General features: G+C 53.7%; 1 protein-coding gene across 1 annotated transcript; it reads right to left on the reverse strand.

The window, feature by feature from the left end:
- Positions 1 to 12807: 12807 nt before the first annotated feature.
- On the reverse strand, positions 12808 to 16239 carry Il13 (interleukin 13). The gene is made up of 5 exons (XM_055602839.1): positions 16145 to 16239; positions 15236 to 15470; positions 13871 to 13924; positions 13184 to 13288; positions 12808 to 12906 (listed from the first exon to the last, which is right to left on the reverse strand). Exons 1-5 carry the CDS (start codon positions 16237 to 16239, stop codon positions 12808 to 12810), a joined length of 588 nt encoding a protein of 195 aa, XP_055458814.1.
- Positions 16240 to 19991: the final 3752 nt, after the last annotated feature.

Raw genomic sequence — 19991 nt, forward strand, 5'->3', positions numbered from 1 at the left:
CATAGTCGGCCCTGCAGATTAATCTTATCAGCGTGGGGTTGCCGCTGGCTTTGCCTCTGCACAGAAGGAAGAGGCCGCAGGTGTCCGAGGGCGCCGTCCTAGGGAAAGACAGAGTAATCTCAAGAAAGTCTGGCTTACGAGGCCCCTGGGTTTAGCTCCTTCCTGCCATGGGGGCACCTGGGAAACTCTGGGCTTGTCCCTGGCAGAAGGATAATGCAGGCAGACCTTCTTCCAGGTGCCATCGAGGCGGGCCTCGTTTGGGGTGAGCAGGACCATGAGGGCCTTATCAAGAAGGAGGTCCTGGGCAGGGTTAGAGATGGTCCCTGCGAAGGCCTGAGGAATGCCTGCCTTAAAAAAAAAAAAAAAAAAAAGTTTTGAAAATTCATTGATTTCACGTGAGTGTGTATTTGTGCACGCTGCAGGATCAGTGTGGAGGTCGGAGGGCAGGCTGCAGGGATCAATCCTCTCCTCACACCGTGTGGCTCCTGAGGATTGAACTCATGCTTGAAGTCTCCACAGCGGGCGCCTTTTCCCACGGAGCCATCTCCCTGGCCCAAGAACGGCTGGCTGCTTTTGAGGTGAACTTAAACACATCCACCATTAATCGAGACACAGAGCCGAGGCTCGAGAGTTGCCCGGCTGTTCTCAGCCAGCGTCTTCTGCCGCCCATCCTGCTATTTTACTCTAATGCACGTGGGCCCTGGGGAGGTGCCCATTGCCCCTCCGAAGCAGTAAACACACTGACCCTCCCTGCCATTTGCCTGGAAGCAAAGGTCTCTCTGCAGTGATCCCTTCCCTCCCATCCTCTGGAGAAAGGGTTTCTCATCCGCCCCCAGATTCCTTACTCTGAGGTTCCTGCCTCTACTTCTGACTTCTACCTTGTGGAAGATCGCCTAGAAACATTTGTTGCTAAGGTGGTGATTGATTGCGTGTCGGATTACTTTCCCCTTATTGTTATTTAAGGAATAAAAATCGGGTAGAGAACTCCTGTAGGTGAGGCTGGCCTCAGATGCACGGTAATTCTTCTGCCTCCACCTCCCAAGTGTTGGGATTGCAGCTATGAGCCACCACACCTGGCTTACAAATATCTATCTTTCAATTGTGACTGTTGTGAAGTTGGACACAGTCACATTCCTGCAGTTCCAGAGACATGGTCAACACTTAGGGAACTGTTACCTACCAGGCACGTGAGAAACAAGAGGCAAAGCCCAGGTCTGTCCTCCTGGGCCGAGAGCCAGGATAAAGGCCAGAGCTCTCTTTGGGTGAAGGAGATTCATTAAAAAAATAAATAAATAAAAATTAAGGCAGGCAGTGGTGGGCCACACCTTTAATCCCAGCACTCGGGAGGAGGCAGAGACAGGTGGATCTCTGAGTCTGAGGGCCAACCTGGTCTACAGAGTGAGTTCCAGGACAGCCAGGAACACTGTCTCAAAGAAAACAAAAATAAAATAAAATAAAATAATTAACTTTTTATTTAGAGTTGGCTCTCGCCTTGGCTTTTATGCGTGTCCTACGGGTCACACTCAGGCTCCACCCTGCCCCGCTGAGTGTCTCTCGCTGGCTCTGAAGTTGATCCTTCACTGTGTATTTTGCTTTTGTGTGTGTACCAAATGTATACCTGGTGCCTATGGGGGCCCAGAGAGGGTGTTGGAAGGCGTGGAACTGAAGGTAGAGATGGTTGTCAGCCTCCCTGTGGGTGCTGGGAACCCAATCAGGGTCCTCTGGAAGAATATCCAAGATTCTTCACCAAGAAGCCAGCCATCTTGAAGGGTGGGGTTCTTGAGAAGAGCATTTGGAAGGCTGCCTCTAGGACAAGCAGCTGACCGGCTGCTCCGATTAAGGGTGGCTGGGGTTGAGCCTTCAGGTGAGCAGGGGCGGGGCCTCGAGAGAATGAGACCAGGAAGGACCTTGTCCTCCACAGCGGGAGGAATCATGCTGAGAAGGGACAGCCAGGGCAGGGCTGGATGCGCCTTAGTCCTCCGGGGCTCTTCGGAAAAGATGATGAGTCAGGAAGGGATGTCACTCGGGAATTCTCCACCCAGGGGTGACTTTGGTTTATGTCGCTTGTTTCAGTGGTTGAATGAGGCCAGAGAAGAGAGGGCAAATGGACCCAGACACCGAGTCTTCCCAATGGATAGAAGGGGATGGTCCACCCCACCCCACGGTGACAGGCGGCCGTGAATGGAGCTGACGAGGCGGAGGTTGGAAACAGTGGCAGCCAGCCTGCAGGAGCTGTGGGCATTGGAGGGACAGGTGACTGTCTCTCGGGCCCTCCCCTGCCCTTGGTGAGAGCCGAGAGCTACTGAGCAGAGAGTGGAGTCCAGCAGGCAGCTCCGTGGGAGGCTCGTTCACTCTGGGTCTCAGTTTCCACAGTGAAGAGGGAGCTGTGTATCTACCAACCCCACCCCGGGGCTCCTGTGAGCCGCAAGTCAGAGATCCATGGAAAGCGCTTAGCCTGAGTCACACGATGAAGAGGCACATGGTTGCCACGTGACGGAGAACGAAGACTCCGGGCCCCAGCAGCTTGTTGGGCCGGCTGGTCCGCGTCCTCCCACGTGACCTTGGCAGAACCTCAGCCACAGCCCCCAGACTTGCACTTGTCTTGTGAGGCTGTTCTGAGCACTAAGTTCAGGTACTTAGATGAGCACCCTGCACTCGGTGGGTGCTGTGGCAGGGTAGTTTATCCATCACCTTGTGGTTGGGGGACCGACTGCAGTACTCCTACAGTCCTCAACTCTGCACGTTCGAGCTTTGTCACCTGGTTGCTGCCCACACCTGCCCCCAGCCCTCAGGCAATCTCCTCTTATGTCTTTACCCCCCCCCCCCCAACTTGTTCCTGAAGAATCTCAGTGTTGACCCTTCAAGCCTCAGATGTATGCACCTGGTAGCGAAGGAAGCGGACTCTGCCCTGCCATGGGCACTTGATTCAGGAAAGGGAGGTGGGTGCAGGCGGAGTGTGAGGAGGCTGCGGGAGTTGAGGCATCCTGGGCCTCGGACTCAGAGGAGGGCCTCGAACTTGGGCGGTGCAATTCCTCAGATGTGACTGTGACGCCTTCTAACAGCTGCCAAGTCACACCAGAAGAAAACTTGGTGCCCTCACGGCCCAGCGGATGGGTGGACCTCCCTTCCGCCGGGCGAACCCCTCTGGAGAAAGCAGCTCCTCGCAGACTCACGTCAGCGGATGCTCAGACATGCCACCGGAACAGCCAAGCCGCGTTGCTGCTTGCACTGTTGAAGGAGAAAGGGACAGAATCAAGCAAGACCGAGGTGTCCTCAGACCTGGCTGGCTGGCCCTGCAGCCTGCTCGCCGGAGCCAGGCTTGCCTTGCGTTCTCTCTCTGCAGCTGAGGACGGAGCCTCGCTCCCTCACAGGCTGGGGTCGGGGCTGGGGCTGGCACTGTGGGCCTGAGAGCCAGGACCAGGCAAGAGGCGGCACGTGGGAGGCCCGCTGTGGTGTCTACGAAGCTCTAGAGAAGGCGAGGGGTGTCCGGGAGGGAGAAAGGACAGACAGGGGCAGTTAGAACCTGGGCGTGGCCGCAGTGTGGGAGTAGGAAGGGGCCTGTGGCTTTGAGCGGCCAAGGTGTGTGTGTGGGGGGGGAGTGAAATGACTCAGAGGGTCAAAGCCTGATGACCTGAGTTTAATCCTCAGGGCCCACACAGAGGAAGGAGTAGACTGACACCCTGGGAGCCGTCCTCTGACTTCCACACACACACACACACACACACACACACACACACACACACACGCAGGCAGACATATCTATACACACACACATCAATACACACCCATTTGCACACGCATCTATACACATGCACACACGAAGAAAGACTCAGAGCCAGCTGTCCTTGAATCCAGCTCAGACACCTTTCTGAGCAGCTCTGGGAAAGTTGTTCTGTCTGGGTGTCCCAGGAAAACCAACTGACAGCAGAGCAGGGGTGTGGGAAAACTGTAAGTGCCAAGTGCTGGTGTGGTATCTGGAACATTAGGAGAAAAACAAACAAACAAACAAACAAAAAACAAAACAAGCGTAAACGCATTTAAAAAACCATAAAACAACGCTCCCTTTCCCGCCACACACACACACACACACACACTCACACTCACACCAGCCAAACGCGTCACCAACAGTGGTGGCGGCAGCCATGGTGCCGAGTGCACGTTGAGGTGAGTGAGGAGTCAGCTGCAGGCGGCCCAGGTTCCTGGCCCAGAGCGCCTGCCCTTCTGGGAGATGGTAGTTCAGAAGGTTCATGCTAAGGGTCAGAGGTCAGCAGTGCTGAGCGGGGCGGCAGGGAGGAGTTTGCAGTTCCTGGCCATCGCGGCCAGTGGCAGGTGGCAGCATGGTGACGTCAGCGGAACGGCAGCTGCTTCTCTGCGCGGTGGGGACAGAGGCAGACCGGAGGGGCCTCCATGGCAGGCTGTGCCGTGCTCCAGGGAGCCACGTGGTGTCCACAGTTGGCCTTTGGCCGAGCACCCCAAAGCGCAGGGTGCTCACACACAGGGCGCCTGGACCTCGCCTGCCGCGTCCGGCCCTCCACAGCCTCTGCTTTCACCGGGGTTCTGGATGGAGTCGTCGTCGGTAGGGCCGGGAGGAGTTTAGGGATGAGAGGAAACTGGCCCTCGCCTGCAACCGCTGAGGTTGGGTGCTACCTGTGGGCTGGTTTTGTAACTATTCGAAGGTTTTGATGATACATTTCTTAGAGGGTGGAGAGGTGGCTCAGCAGTCAGCGTGTGCTGTGCTTGCGGAGGACCCCATAGGTTCCCAGCACCCACACTAGCCGCCTGACAACTGTAACTCCAGCTCTCGGGAATCTGATGCCCCCTCCTGGCTGGCTGGGGGTACTGCAACACACTCAAACGGTTTTTTGTTTTGTTTTGTTTTTAATTTAAAGATTTAAAAATAACTGACATGGGGGACAGGGCGTGGTGGCTCCTGCCTTTAATACTTGGGCAGCAGATGCAGGAGGATGTCTGTGAGTTCAAGGCCAGCCTGGTGTACATATCAAGCTCCGGAACAGTCAGGACTACCTTGTCTCAAAAACAAAAAACAGAAACAAACAAAACAAAATTGCTCTGGGACGTATAGCTCCAAAATTGCTAGGAGGTATAGCTCAGCGGTAGAGCGCCTGGCGAATGTGTGAGGCACTGGGTTTCACCTCTGGCTCTGCAGGAAAGGGTAGGTAGGTAATAAATCATCTTGAGGGTAAGAGCGCTCTCGGAGCAAGCATGAGGTCCCGAGTTCAGATCTCCGGAAACCACATAAAAGCCAGCATGGCCTCACAGGGACCTGTGACCCCAGCACTGTGGAGGATGGAGACAGGAGGGTCGACAGGCTTGCGGGCTGCCCCTCTCGTTGCAGGTTCAGAGACGCTGTCTTCCATAGAGCAAGACATTTGACATCCTCATGCGGCACACAGACGTTCACCCCCGACATTAAAAAAAACCACATGTATGAACATGCAGGAGGTGTTTTCTGCACATTTACTTTGTATAGTATAAAGCATAAACACGTGATTTGCACATGAATTGCACATACACACGCCTCCAACATTAGACCGTCTTCTTACCCCTCTAGCGATTTATCGGCCTTTCCCTCCCCCCTGGGTCTCTGCAGGAGCCTGGTAGGCAGTCTTCCTAGCCCCGCCCTCTGCGCAGGGAATGGCTCTGAATCAGATATGGCCTGTCCTGGAGATCTTGGCTATCCCTCACAGCTGTTGAACACCTGATCCTCCTGCCTTCCCCTCCAGAGGGCGGAGTTAGGCGTCTGGTCAAGACTTGGGCCCTTCCAGGACTCCTGCCTGACGCTTTTCTCTTCCTAAGGCAGAGAGCTTTTCTCACAGGCACTCTGTCCAGCCAGACCTCCGCTTTCATCCGTCTCACGAGCGAGGCGCTCTCGTTTTCCTGTGCTCCTATGACCTCTCTGTGCCCTGGAACAGATCTGGTAAGAATGCAGTGAATCCTTGCTTGCTTGCTTGCTGGCTGGCTGGCTGGCTGGCTGGGTGGGTGGGTGGATGGGTGGTTGGGTGGGTGGATGGAGGCATAGAACCCTGCTTCAGGGGCTGGAGAGGTGGTTCAGTGGTTAAGAGCACTGTCTGTTCTTATAGGACCCAGGTTCAATTCCCAGCACCCACATGGCAGCTCACAACTGTCAGTAACTCCAGCTCCAAGGGATCTGATACCTTCAGGCTGATGCACATAAAATAAAATAATTTAAAAAAAAAAAAAAGAACACTGCTTCAGAGTGGCTCCTGAGACTTGGCCTAAGGGACAATTTCTGCAACCAGTGACACTGTGGGACTTGAAGTTAGAGTTTATTTAACGCTGAGTTCTTGCCCTGAGCCCTTCCTTGGCTGCATGTCTGCCTGTGTCCTCAAAAGGTCTGAATAATTGGCTAGAGAGATGGCTCAGAGGTTAAGAGCACAGAGCACTGGCTGTTCTTCCAAAGGTCCTGAGTTCAATTCCCAGCACCCACATGGTGGCTCACAACCATCTATAGTGGGATCTGGTGCCCTCTTCTGGCCTGCAGGTGTACATGCAGGGAGATATAAATAATAAATAAATGTCTTTTAAAAAGGAAAGGTCAGGATGAGGGACCCTGATCACAGACACAGAAGACCCTACCAAAGCGTGGGCACTGGAGAAGAGGGAACAGCAGCAGCTGGTGTGTGGACAAGGGTCTGGGTGGGCTGTGGGCTCCTCTGTTCCCTGATACTCCCCACTGAGGAGAATAGCTACTCTCATCTGTCCACAGGACTCTGGTGTCACCGCAGCCTCAGACTCAGAGCTGAGTGAGCGGTCCCTTTTGCACATTTCACGTCAGGGTCAGGGTCAGATCTGAAGGCCTGGAGGCCCTGGAGAGGACACGGCTCTTCCGGTCGGCCTACTGCCGAGGCTTCCCAGACCTGATCCTTTCCCGGAAGAGCTGAGGATGCTGTCGGTCCTGTCTCCAGCCCCAATCCTGATCCGTGGCTTTCTTGGACCTCAGGAACGTTGTGCTCTTCTCTCTTAAATTGTTCTTTGCCCCTGGCCAGACTGGGGCATGGATGTACACTCATTATTTTAAAAGTATGTAGCAGAGGTGAGCAAACGGGAGAGGAAGGACGTGAGAAGTTGCTTTTCCTTCCTCCATGTCCCTGGAGCTCCTCAAGCGGGAATCCGAGCAGGGCCAGGGACCACAGATCCACAGGTCCTCGTGGCCGATGGCCAGGCTACAGGGGACACCGGGGCTGCTGCTCGGTGAGGGGGCGGGAAGAGTGGCACAGCCCCCACGCACTGGTCCACCGTGATGCTCAGGGCGGCGGTGACGAGATCTGCTATATTTAATCCTGGCGCCTGCGTCACCTCTGACCACACAGCCAGGCAGGGCAGGGCTGGGGGCGTTTCTTAAGACACTCCGCGAGGGGCTCACTTTCCACTCGAGATGGCACCACGGTGAAGGGGAAGGAAGAGAGAAACAACAGAAAGTGAGGTCGTAGGTAGAAAATTGCTTCTGGGATTTCGCATGGCTTCGTCATGGGGGCCCTCCCTGCCCCCTGCCGAGAAATCAGTTGATCTGGGAAAGTTCGTTGCAAGCCATGCGCTCTGTCACTATTGGGTGGAGCTGAGAAATGAATGAAGATAATGAGGCCCTCGTGACTCTTAGTTTTCAGAGTAAGAGAAGGGCAGCGTGGGGGAAGGTGACTGGGGATGCAGCTCTAGACCTGACCAACCTAAAGCGTGGGACCACACACCAGGGACACACACACACACACACACACACACACACCACACAGGCCAGGACTCTCAGGCTGGCTCACGAGCTGCTGCATCTACCACCATCTCAGGAGGGAGAAGCAAGGCTTGAGGCTGGTTTCCACGGGGGCCTGCCTGACTGTGGCCTAAACAGGACAGCTTGATTGGTCCCACCCTCTGAGCTGCCCGCAGACAAGGGGACAGACACAGGCATTGTCCGGAGCGCCTCCGGGACCAGCCTGGGAGAAACCCCTGGAGCGACTGTGTTTTCAGCACCTTCCCTGAACAGCTGGGGTGTTTGTTGGCTGTGGAGTTCAGCGCAAACTAAGTGTGTGTCTCGCTTCTCACCTGAGCCCCCGGCCCTTGGCAAAACCTCCTGAGCCTGGGGGGGCGAGGGGGCCTCTCCCCCATGTCTTGGCTGGCTCTGGCTCCCACTCACTGAGGGCTCCCAGTTCTTCTCAGCTCCGCTGCCTCTGGGCCTTGCTTTGAGTTTTCCTTGCCTATGGGAGACAGTCCCCAGTAGCTTGCTGGGAGCTGCGAAGGCCATCTAGGACCTAGAGTCTAGGTGATGCTCCAGACTGACAACTGACATCTCTCCTGTTTCCTCCTCTTCCTCTTGCTCCGACTAGGCCACCTCCCTGCTGTCAGCTATGGAAGCTTTGTTCTGTGACAGTGTAAGGCAGCTTTTCTTTCTGAAGGGCCCAGGGCACCCTACTGAGGGCCACAGGTCCCTCCTCTGCCCGGAGGCACAGAGTAGAAGTGTGAAGGGTTGGAGCGGTGCCGTGGATAACGGCATGCTTAGCTGTGGCCCCCTAGTGGCAAGACCTGGTGTGGCCCCTTCTGCGCCTTGTACCAGGGGAAAAGCTCCCTTGGGAACTGCGCTGGGAGAGAGTCCTCCTCCATTTAAGAAAACTGCTCAAGTGCACAGGTACCTGCACTCCTGTGTGCTATGGATGCAGGTCAACGGACAACTTTTGCTTCTCTCTTTTGACCTTTACTTCTTTCTTTCTTTCTTTCTTTCTTTCTTTCTTTCTTTCTTTCTTTCTTTCTTTCTTTCTTTCTTGACAGGGTTTCTCTGTGTAACAGCCTTGGATGTCATGGAACTCACTATGTGGCCTCTATCTCACAGAGATCTGTCTGCCTCTGCCTTCTGAGTGTTGGGATTAAAGGTGTATGCCACCACGCCCAGCTGAGGTTTTCTTTCCTTTCCTTTTCTTTCTTTCCCTCCCTCCCTTCCTTCTTTCTTTCTTTCTTTCTTTCTTTCTTTCTTTCTTTCTTTCTTTCTTTCTTTCTTTCTTTCTTTCTTTCTTTCTTTCTTTCTTTCTTTCTTTCTTTCTTTCTTTCTTTCTTTCTTTCTTTCTTTCTTTCTTTCTTTCTTTCTTTCTTTCTCTCCTTTCTTTCTTTTTTTTTGGTTTTTCAAGACAGGGTTTCTCTGTGTAGCCTTGGCTGTCCTGAAACTCACTATGTGCACCAGGCTGTCTTCAAAATCAGAGAGCCTCCTGCCTCTGCCTCTTAAGTTCTGGGATTAAAGGCATGTGCCACCACTGCCCAGTGAGATTTTATTTTCTTATCTTATGTGGTAAGGGTTTGCCTGCCTAGACCTCTGAGCCGCATGTGTGTGCAGTACCCATACCAGCCAGAAGAGGGCATCAGATCCCCTTGGACTGCAGTTACAATCACTTGTGAGCCATCGCGTGGCTGGGAATGAAACCCGAGGCCTCTGGAAGATTAGCCTGCGCTCTTAACCACGTGGGCCTGAGCCATTCAGCCCCGTGTTTCCCTCTTCTTCCGGGCTGGCCGGCCCATGAGCTTGTGGGCGATTCTCCTGCCTTCACCTCCTGCCTTACTGTAAGAGCGCTGGCATGACCTTTAGTCAGGGTTCCGGGAAGCGAACTTAGGTCACCAGGCTTGGACGGCCGAGTGTTTCTATCCCCCTGAGCCACCTCCCTTATTTCAGACAGACAGGCCGACACCTTGGTCGTGTTTCCTGGGCCCTGGGTGGGGGGAGGGCTCAGTGGGTAAATCACTCGCCGTGGAGCCATGAGGAACTCGGTGGGACTGCACTCCTGCGGCTTCAGTGCTGGGGAAGCAAGACTGAAGGACGTTTGGGGGCTGGTGGCCAGCCAGCACAGCCTATGGGACAGTTCTAGACCAGTGAGTGAGAGACGTAAAAAGACAAGGTTTGCTGCTCCTGAGAGACAACACCCAAGGTTGAGCTCTGGCTTTTTTTTTTTTTTTACTTATTTATTATGTATACGATGTTCTGTCTGCATGTACACCTGCAGGCCAGAAGGGGGCACCAGATCTCATTATAGGTGGTTGGGAGCCACCATGTGGTTGCTGGGAATTGAACTCAGGACCTCTGGAAGAACAGCCAGTGCTCTTAACCTCTGAGCCATCTCTCTTGCCCCGACCTCTTGCTTTTTATACACATACACACATACACGCACACGCACACTCACTCACACTTGTACACATATATGCATGCACAGTCACACACACACATGCATAGTCACACACACACACAATGTGCGCACACATACTTCATCCCTTCTTTAAACAAAACAGAACAAGCTGCTCACTTCTGGCACACACCTTTAATCTCAGCCCTGGAGAGGCAGAGGCGGGTGAGTCTGTGAGTTCAAGGCCAGCTTGGTCTACACATCCGAGTTTCAGGACAGGCAGGGCTTCACAGAGAAACTCTGTCTCAAAAACGAAACAACTGCCATCTAGTCTTTGAGTTTCGACTATAGGTAGGGAAGGACGCAAGAAGATCTGACTTTCCAGCAATGCCCAAGGCAGGGAAGGCAGAAGGATGTAATGGAAGCTTTGGCTTCTGTAAAAGCTCAGTGACGCAAATACGTTTTTGTTTTAATCCGAAGTGTAGGATTTTAGTTTGAGCTTTAGTTTTTCCATAGCTGATAATTGCTTCCTTCGGGTTCCGTGGTCTTTGCCAGCTGGTAATGGCCTGCCTCCGTGTGGTCTGGAGAAGGGCGTGGTCCAGGACTATTAGGGATGTAAATACAAGAGCCCGGAAAGAAAAGATGTCGCAGTTTGGAGAGACCAGAGACAGATCTTGGAGGAGAGACAGCTTGCTGAGTTTACTGTTGACAGAGATTGGGATAGCCCGCCAAGATTCCATCGACCCTAAACAGCCGGGAGAAGTAAAGGGGTCTGTGCCCCTCTCCCCACTAACCTTCTCTCTCTTCCCTAGGGTTAAAGGGTTGGTGGAAGGGAGGAGGAGTTTAAATACCCCAAATGCAATAGAGTTGAAAAACAAGCACAACAGGGGAGAGAATCCTCCTCACCACCTTTGTCACTTCTGCCTGGTAACATGTCTGGGTGGTACCCAGTTCCCGGTCTGGGTGGCTGCTGTTGTGCCCGCCACAGGTGGTGCTCGGCAAATGGGACCTCTTTGGCACTGTGTACAGCAGCCAGTCCCACCCTGCTATCCACCTGGCAGGGGCTCACTCTCTTGCAGGGTGGCAGGTCTCCAGTGCCACCGCTGGGCTTCTTTTTCTCTCCTTGTTGGCACTGAGGCCTAGGGGAGACTGACTTCCCCAAGAGTTAGCCAAGTTTCTGCTACATCCTCCGGTGTTGCAGGGTTGACGTGCAGCTGTGAGAATCCCAGATTCTGGCCCCGGAAGGGTGCCCACCTGTCATTCAGAGTTTGAGTGGATCCTGAACCCCACCCCACGCCTGCTGCACAGGGGAGGCAGGCCACCTACTCTGAGGTGCCGTCTTCCTTGGCCTTGTCTGTCCGGTCCCCGACATGTCAGCTGTCTCACCTGACTTATAAAGCAATGGTAGGTGCTCCAGGATTCAAAGAGCTTGTCCCTGGAAAGCAGTGACTTCCTAGCACACCCAGACAGGCTGCAGAGAGGAGCCATGTATTCAGGCAGGTGGCTTTGAAAAGGGGAGGCAGAGCGTGGGCTTGGCTTCCTCCCAGCAGGTGCCTTGGGCAAGCCTCCTGCCCTCACCCTGTCTCAGGCTCGTCTGTGCCTCCCAGGGTGGCAAGGGAGACCCGAGACTGTGTGGGTGGTGCAGACACAGCTGGCCAGTCATCAGAGATACCCAAGAGGTTACCGGCCTGCTCCAGACAGCCCCCCTGAACCCCAACTTCCTGGCCCAAGCTCCCTCTGTTCACCAACAGTTAGACAGGGGGCTTTTCTGCTGGCCACATCCCCCTGCCCCCACCCAGCCCAGAGGGCTTACTTTCTTTCAGCCCACATCTGCCCTTCAGTCCTCCTACCTCCTTTGGGCAGCCTACCCAACCCTGGGATCCCACAGACCAGCATCCCTAAGGACCAAAAAAAAAAAAAAAAAAAAAAAAAAAAGACAGCAAAAGCAGGCCGGCCTATCTGTCACCATCTTTCTTTATTTCCGGTTTCTAGTTTGACAGTCAATGACAAAACTTGTTCGATGACAAACCTACCACCCTCCCCCCACTCCCCACACACCACCTTGTTAACAGGCCATTCTTCCATATATTATTAACTCTTTGCTAACCTATTTAATACTTTAAATATAAGGACAAAACAATAAGTTAGTTCATGGCTGAGGGCTGGTTGCTGCCGGCTGGCAGGCAGGAGGGTTGATCCTGTCTCCCGCCTGGACGAGATCTGGAGGCTCCAGTGAGGTAGCACAATTGTGTATACAGTAATTATCGCCAGGGATGTCCAGAGCCCGCCGCTTCAGTGCTGGGGCCCCAGGGTGTAGGCAGCAAACCTTTGCCCCAATACTGACAGACTTATTTAAATAACATAAAATCATAATAAATAAGATCAAGAAGAAATGCGCCCAAGCTGATCTCTGCCTCAGTTGCCCTGTGTGACCCAGGCCGCAGGCTGGACTCACCGTCATGCTCCAGTTTGCTGTAGGGATGGGATGACAGGGGAGGTGGCCAGACTGAGCCCTCTGGCACTAGGCAGGCAGTGCAGGCTGAGGTCAAAGCTGAGGCAATCGCGGTCCCTTCCCAGCCCTCCCCCCTGGCTCCCCAAGAAATGTCTGATGTGAGAGAGAAAAAAATGGGTCCACAGCTGAGGTGTCCAGGGCACCTCAATGTGTGTTTTTCTCTCTTCAGGGGAAGGGGCCGTGGCGATAAAGTTGCTTTGAGTGGCCGAGCAGATTTTTTATAAACTGGGCAGCTTCAATCTTGGTATCCGGGACTCTGGAAACCTGTGAACGAGGAGAGAGGCCCGTCCATTAGAGGGACGCCAGCACCCACTGGGGCTTTCCAGGGACTGTCCCATACAATTCTCCCAAAAGTCCCTGCCATGGGGGTTCTGGTTTTGCCCCTTCAGAAATGTGGAAACTGAGGCTCAGGTAAAAGGTAGGAGCCCTTGAGCCCAAGAATGGTAACTCCCTAAGCCTGGGTCCTTCTTGCCACAGTGGACAAACACATGGGGTGCTCAGCCGGCCAGCAGGAGTGGGCACAGGGGTGGGGCCAGCTTACCACAGCGGGGGCCTTGCGGGCACACAGCCCATTCAGAATCCTCTGGGTCTTGTGGATGGCGTTACAGCTGGAGATGTTGGTCAGCGAGTCCAGGGCTGCACAGAACTGGAGGAGAAGAGGGGAGATGTCGGGTCTGGCTCAGGCCACAGGAAAGTGGTTGGGCTGGCCAGATGGGTACGGGTGGAAGAAGGAGCTTAATTGTGAGGAGTGAGTGGGTAGCTCGTGGGACAGCATTTCGCAGCCTTCGGGTTTCGATCCCGTCAGGGGCCGCTTATCAGACATCCTGCGTATAATATTTGCATTATGATTCATAGCGGTAGCAAAGTTACTCTTAGGGAGTAGCCATGGAATCATTTCATGGCTGGGGTCACCACAGCTCGAGGAACCGTGTTAAAGGGTCCCAGCATGGGGAAGGTTGAGATCCGCTCTCGTAGAGTTTGCTTTTTCAGCTGAGTTCTATGATGAGGCAGGCTCTCATTCTGTAGCCCAGGCCAGCCTGGAACTTACTATATAAAATTCAGACTGGCCTCAAACTCATGGTAATCCTCCTGCCTCAACCTCTCAAGTCCTGATATTCCAGGCACGCCTCGCTCTGAAGGTTGTTTGGGAAGTCCCAGCTGCATGAGTCCGGCTTAGAGAAAGGACACCTATAGCCGCCATCACATCCCCGAAGCCCAGGCTCCTTACCCCGCCGGCTGCCAGGTCCACACTCCATACCATGCTGCCATTGCACAGGGGAGTCTGAGGAAGCAAAGAGAGACCGTGAGCAGAACGGTAGCAGGAGTCGTAGGCTTGTCCCAGCCAGGCCAGGCCCGCAAGCACCCCTAGGGTAGCAGAGAGGCAGACTTGACAACACCCTAAACTCCATTGTCACCTGTGCCTGAGGGGGATGAGTCAGGGGTTAGACCTGGAGTCGTGAGAGGGAAATTGAGTGGCTATTGGCAGGGGAAATGCCTTTCTTTGTTGAAGCTTGCCACAGTCTGGGCAGGAGGACGGGGGACCTACAGAGAAGGCCAGAGTTCGGAAGAGGAGGGGTGGGAAAGGCCGCTGTTGACCTGGCCGCCTCGGATTCGAGGCAATGGGAGCCTGTTTAGGAACACACATACGGCCTCAGGTGATTCTTGCAAGGCTTGGGTCTAGACTGACATCAACCCCCCTGGGACCTTAAAAAATGAAGCCACCGTGCCTGCCTCTGGAAGTGTCAGCAGGATGACACAGAAGCCAGCGCCAGGCTTAGCAATATTCAATGGTCAGACTCTGTGAGATGATAAGCCCATGGGGACAGGAGTTGATGCTCCAGAGCCCTCCTGTCCAACTGCCTGAAATCATGACAGCGACATGGCATAGAACATCCAGTTTGGCAGATGCCAAATGGTTCTAGGAAGCTGCTGGCCCTTCCCTGTTTTCCTCTGTGGAAGAGTGCCGTGCTGGTAGAAGTGCAGCCAGGCCCCTAGTGACTCTGCTAAGCCCTGCAAGGTCCAGTTATTAGCCATCGCCACACCATTTTGAAAGTCCTCCCTTTTGGTTAAACAATGGCAGTTTCTGGAAACCACAGTAATCAGTATTTCAAAAATAAAGCAGCTCATTTTCCTAGATTCATGTCACCCTCAGCACCGGCCCCCACACTCCTGCAAACCCTTAACAATGACGATCTAGCTGTGGAGAGCTTTGAGGATCACCTGGCACTCTTGCTCACCATTCTTTAACTACCCCCAGCAGGCTTTGGACCCACATTCCTAGCCTTCCCTGTCCCCATAAACTATCCCATAACTAGACTGTTAGTAGTCTGAGGGCTGTCTGGTTTCCCCGTCTAGAGATCTCTCTTCTTCAGGTTTTTGTTTTTTGTTTGTTTGTTTTTTGATTAAACCTGTCCCATTGTAAAGGCCTTTCCTTTGGGGGGGCCCTTCACTGTCCACACTTTTGCACTCCCAAACTGGCTTCCCCTGTTCCTCACCTTTGAGCCCCGGGGTCTGGGGGCTTCTTCTGTCATTGACACAGGCCCTGACCCAGCCTGCTCATGCCCTCTTCTGGGAGGGTGTGTATGTTACTCACCCTCTGATCTTGTGTGATATTGCTCAGCTCTTCAATAAGCTCCTTCAGGGCCACGGGGGGAGACACGGATCGCCCCACTGGGCCTGGGACAGCGAGACCACTAAGGCAGGCGAGAGCCAGGACTGCAGTCAACCAGAGTGCCATGAAGCCCAGAGCCAGCGGGAGAGGAAAGAGGAGCAGAAGAACCTCGGGCCGGCCTAAGCTCGTGGCTGGTGGCCTTAGCCCGTAGTAGCAGCTTTTATAAGCCCAAGTGGTGACGTCTCACTCCTGGTCCCTCGTTGTGGGGCATTATCTGAAAACCACATCTTTACTCATCTTGATTTTTTTTTTTTTGATTTTTTTTTTTTTTTTTTGGAAAATCCAGTGCCATCTCAAGGAAAGAGTCTGATTTAGCGGATTTATTGAGAAGGGTCTGGGACAGAGTTTCCAAGTTCTGGGTGGCTTATTTCCAGGGTGGGCATCAGCAAAGCCAGCTTCTGCCCCAGTAATTCCACCTGCTGACTGCCCCAACTCTTGGGCAGCCAGCCCAATACTGACTTCCGTGGGTCACTAAGTACCTGGCCACCTCTAGGCACGTGACAATATCAAGTCTAATAGCTGTGAGAGTGGGGAAATTTTCCTCTCTTTCTTTCCTTCTTTTTTTTCTTCTTCTTAATTTCAGTAAACATATCTCATAAATCATCAAAGCAACGCACAGTTCGAATACAAAATTCAAACAGGACAAGGAGAATAAGGAGAGCTAGCTTCCGTCCACCCCACTGTTCCTTCCTGAGTGGGAGGGGATGCTCACACTGCCCGAAGGTTCACTGAAACGCAGCCAGCTCAGGTATTCCCCTGACGTTTCGTTTCACGTGTAACATTGTTTTGATGCTAAACTCTGCCAACGGGCAGCCTGGACACGGGGCCCACCAGGGCCTTCTCTTGGCCATTCTGCTGGCACACTCTATCTGGGTTGGGGAGGCAGCTGGTGGCTGCTCAAACTCTCGCCCAGTTCTGGCCACCATACTTGCTTCCCACCTCGGCCCTCCAAGGGCCTCAGAACGCTGGGAATGTTAGGAGTGATTGGAGGGCCGCTCCTGGGCCTGTCTCCTGCAGGCAGCCCCCAGTGCCGCAGGGACACCGGAAGAAGGCCTTTTCCCTACTCTTTCCTCCTGCTGAACTACCCACCCCCGCCGGAGGCCACAGCATTTGCCTATTGGGTAGTGATGTCAAGATGCACCCTCACCCACTTCCTCCCTCAGGCCAGCAGCGGCCCCTCCATGCCCCCCTTCTCTCTCAGACTCTCCCCCACCCATTTCTTCCCTTCAGCCAGACTCCATCTGCTCACAGATGTCCTCAAGGGACTCTGGAGCCTTCATTCTCGCAGGACCTAGCCTCGCCCAGCTCTCTTCCCACTGGGAACAGCCCTGGCAGCTCTCTGTCCACAGCGGGGGCCGGGGGGGGGGGGGGGGGGGGAGCCCCCGCGGCCCCCCCCCCCCCCGGGGGGGGGGGGGGGGGGGGGGGGGGGGGGAAGAAGCCTCGCTGTCCAGCTACACATCTAGGAAATGGAAACCCGCTTCTGTCCCTTGTCCCCGACAGGATCTGAAGCGCCTTGCCTGGCCAAATGACCCCTGTGGGGCCTCAGTTTCTCAGTCCGGAGGCCAGGGTCTGCAGGGGGCCAGATCCCTTGGAGGTCGGGGGCGGGGAAGACGAGGGGAAACACCTTGGGCGGTGCACGGGTGAGTCAACGTGGCCCCTGCCCCTCAAGACGAGCCGAAGGCGCCCGGGGAGGCGCCCCCCGCGCGTGGGAGAAGGCGCGCTGGCGCGGCGATGGCCCGCGGAGATAGGGGCGCGGACTTATGTAACGGGAGATGGGGTCGATAAGGGGACGGCGGCGCCGCCTCCGTGATCTTCGGGAAGGCGCGGCCAGAGCTGCCCCGCAGGGAAGCGGCCGCCGGCCGCCAGGCGGAACGGGGCCCGGCTGGACCAGTGTCCCAGCGCACCTGCGCATCCTTGAGCACCGCGCCCCTGCCCCTCGCCAACCCGGCAGGAGAGGGGCCACCGCCCCCAGGGCCCCTGCAGCGAGAGACTGAGAGAGCTGAGAACCTTTTTCTTTTCTTGGTTTTTCGAGGCAGGCTTCCCCTGTCTTGGAACTCGCTCTGTAGACCAGGCTGGCCTCAAACTCAAGAGATCCACCTGCCTCTGTTTCCCTGGGTGCTGGGATTAAAGGCGCGCAGCTTTAATCCCACCTGGCTGCTGCTGCTTCGTTATTTTATTTATTTATTTATCTATTTATCTATCTATTTATTCATTTATTTATTTATTTATTTATTTATTTATTTATTTATTTATTTATTTATTTATTTATTTAAATTTCAGGGTTTTGAGACAAGGTCTAGCTTTGCAGCACTGGCTGGTCCAGAGCTCCTGCAAGCGTGTCCAACTCGCAACTACGAAAGGAGCCAAGCACACAGTCTTTAACTTACTGAAACATGAAGATTTAAAAACAAGACAAACGGCGAGTGTGTGTGTGTGTGTGTGTGTGTGTGTGTGTGTGTGTGTGTGTGTAACTTAACTGCTGTCCTTGAGTGTGAACTTTGTAGATGACAATATCAAAAGGTTGGGTATGTTTTAGAACAAGATGGTCTTGAAGTCATGGCAATCCTCCTGCCTCTGCCCCTGGAGTGAGAAGGGCAGGGGTTGTTCTTCTTATCCAGCCTGTTCTAATCACCTATTACATCATGAGAAACCAATTCTCACAAACTACCAGAGGGTGTGACCTGACCTCAGAACACTTACGGGCCCATGGCCTGCAGCTGGGCAGTTTGCAGTTTTCTGGAAGTAACCCTGATGTGGGGGTAGTCCTGCCTGGCCCTCTGCTCGCCTTGGGACTGGCTGGAATTTCAGGACAGCTGCCTCTTTCTGGATTGCCGCAGGCTTTGGGTCTCTTTTTCGGGGGGGAAAAAAAAAAGGTGACGGCGTTTGGAAGGAGTGCGGACTGTGTGAGTTGTTTGGTTTTTCGAGACAGGGTTTCTCTGTGTAGCCCTGGCTGTCCTGGACTCATTTCGTAGACCAGGCTGGCCTCAAACTCACAGAGACCCGCCTGCCTCTACCTCCCTGAGTGCTGGGATTACAGGCCTGCGCCACGTCGCCCGGTGTGAGTTGTTTTAGTAGGTATAACTGTTTATTCAATTTCCAGGGAAATTATGTTTGCCAGGAACGTCAGAAAAGGAACCCGGCGATGTGGCTCTCAGTTCTCAATAGGGCCTCCTGCACTTATCCCCTGAGTGAGCCTGTTGTGCTTAGCTTTTAAGGGTGTCTGCACAACACAGGATCCAGGAAGAGAGAGATTCCATCTTCCTCAGAGCAAAAGGCAGGCAGCTCAGTGCTCAATAGAAAAGGCCAGGCAGGTCCCTAACCAGGGGCTTCTGCCTCCTACCACAGCCTACTACTGTGTGCGTGGGATGGTCTGGCTCTCTGCACCATGCTGGGAGAACTAGGTTTCAGGACACAAAAAAAAATGGCTGGGGCTGGTGGCCTACCATGCTGGCTGGCTGTGGTAAATTCTTGTCTTGGAGCCAAGAATCCTCTCCTGTTGGCATCTGTTAAACATGCCAATGGACTTCCTTAGCTTGCAAGTAGGATACAAATCTCAGGTCCCACAGGGTTTGTTGTCATCGTTGTTAGTTTGTGGTTTGGGAGTCAGGGTCTCCCTGTGTAGACCAGGCTGGCTTCAGACTCCGTTTTTCCATCCCTCTCCCTCTGTCTTGAGTGCTGAGATTCCAGGTATGGGTGGCCAGGTAGTTTTCTCTACTTTTTTTCCAGGGAATTTAACCCTGAACCCCACCCCCTCCCCAGAAGTCTCCTGTGGGCCTGGTAGGGAGCCACTGTCTTTCCAGGTCACTTGTGTGCAGGGAGTTCCCTGCGCCCCACCAGCTCCTCTTCATGCTCTCCTAGTCCTCTTTCTCAATGAGACACCTGTGGGAACTTTCTTTCGAGTTTTAACTTTTTTTATAGTTAATTTTAAGTGCTATCCAAAACCACGAATGTTGTGCGTATTAATGGGGCAGCCACGTAATGTCCGGCACACTCCAACACCGTGGGATGCTTGACTCAGGCAAATAGTCATATTCCGATGAGTCTGTCTTTTGATGCCAGCCTGTATCTGTGCGCAGCGTGTGTGTGCACTTACCTCTCACTCTCTGTAGTGGACGCATGTGTGTGCAGTTGTCTCTGCGTATGTGTGCGGTGCACACGCATAAGCTCGTGGTTGATTGTAGCGGTCTGCTCCCATCCTCTCCATTTTTTTTTTTTTAACTTTTTTTGAGACAGGGTCCCTCACTGAAACTGAAGCTTGATGCTTCAGCTAGTGCGGTTGGTCAGGAAACGCTGGGGCTACAGGTGTGCGCCACCGTGCTCAGCCTTTATATGTGGTGTTGGGGGATCTGAACTCGTGCTTGCAAGGCTCTTGTGCTTGCAAGGCAAGAGTTTTATCCACACTGAACCACTGCTGAGAGCTTTCTGATTAAAGGTGTGGAAGAGGTAAAGTTTTTGAGAACCTGTGTACCTAAGTATCTTTATATTACTCTTAAATAGGTGCATAGTTTAGCTAAGTATAAAATTGTAGATGGAAAAAAATGTCATTCGTTCAAAATTTTAAAAGTCTGTCTTTCTGAGGCTCCAGCGTCCTCCCTTAGCCTTTCTCTAGAAAGTGAATGGATTTTCTTGGTCTTTGCTCCAGTTCCCAGTGATGTGCTCTGGAGCAGCTGATTCTATC

The sequence above is a fragment of the Psammomys obesus genome, unplaced genomic scaffold (assembly GCF_907164565.1).
Source record: "Psammomys obesus unplaced genomic scaffold, mPsaObe1.curated_primary_1811, whole genome shotgun sequence".
In the NCBI taxonomy this organism is placed as follows: domain Eukaryota; kingdom Metazoa; phylum Chordata; class Mammalia; order Rodentia; family Muridae; genus Psammomys; species Psammomys obesus.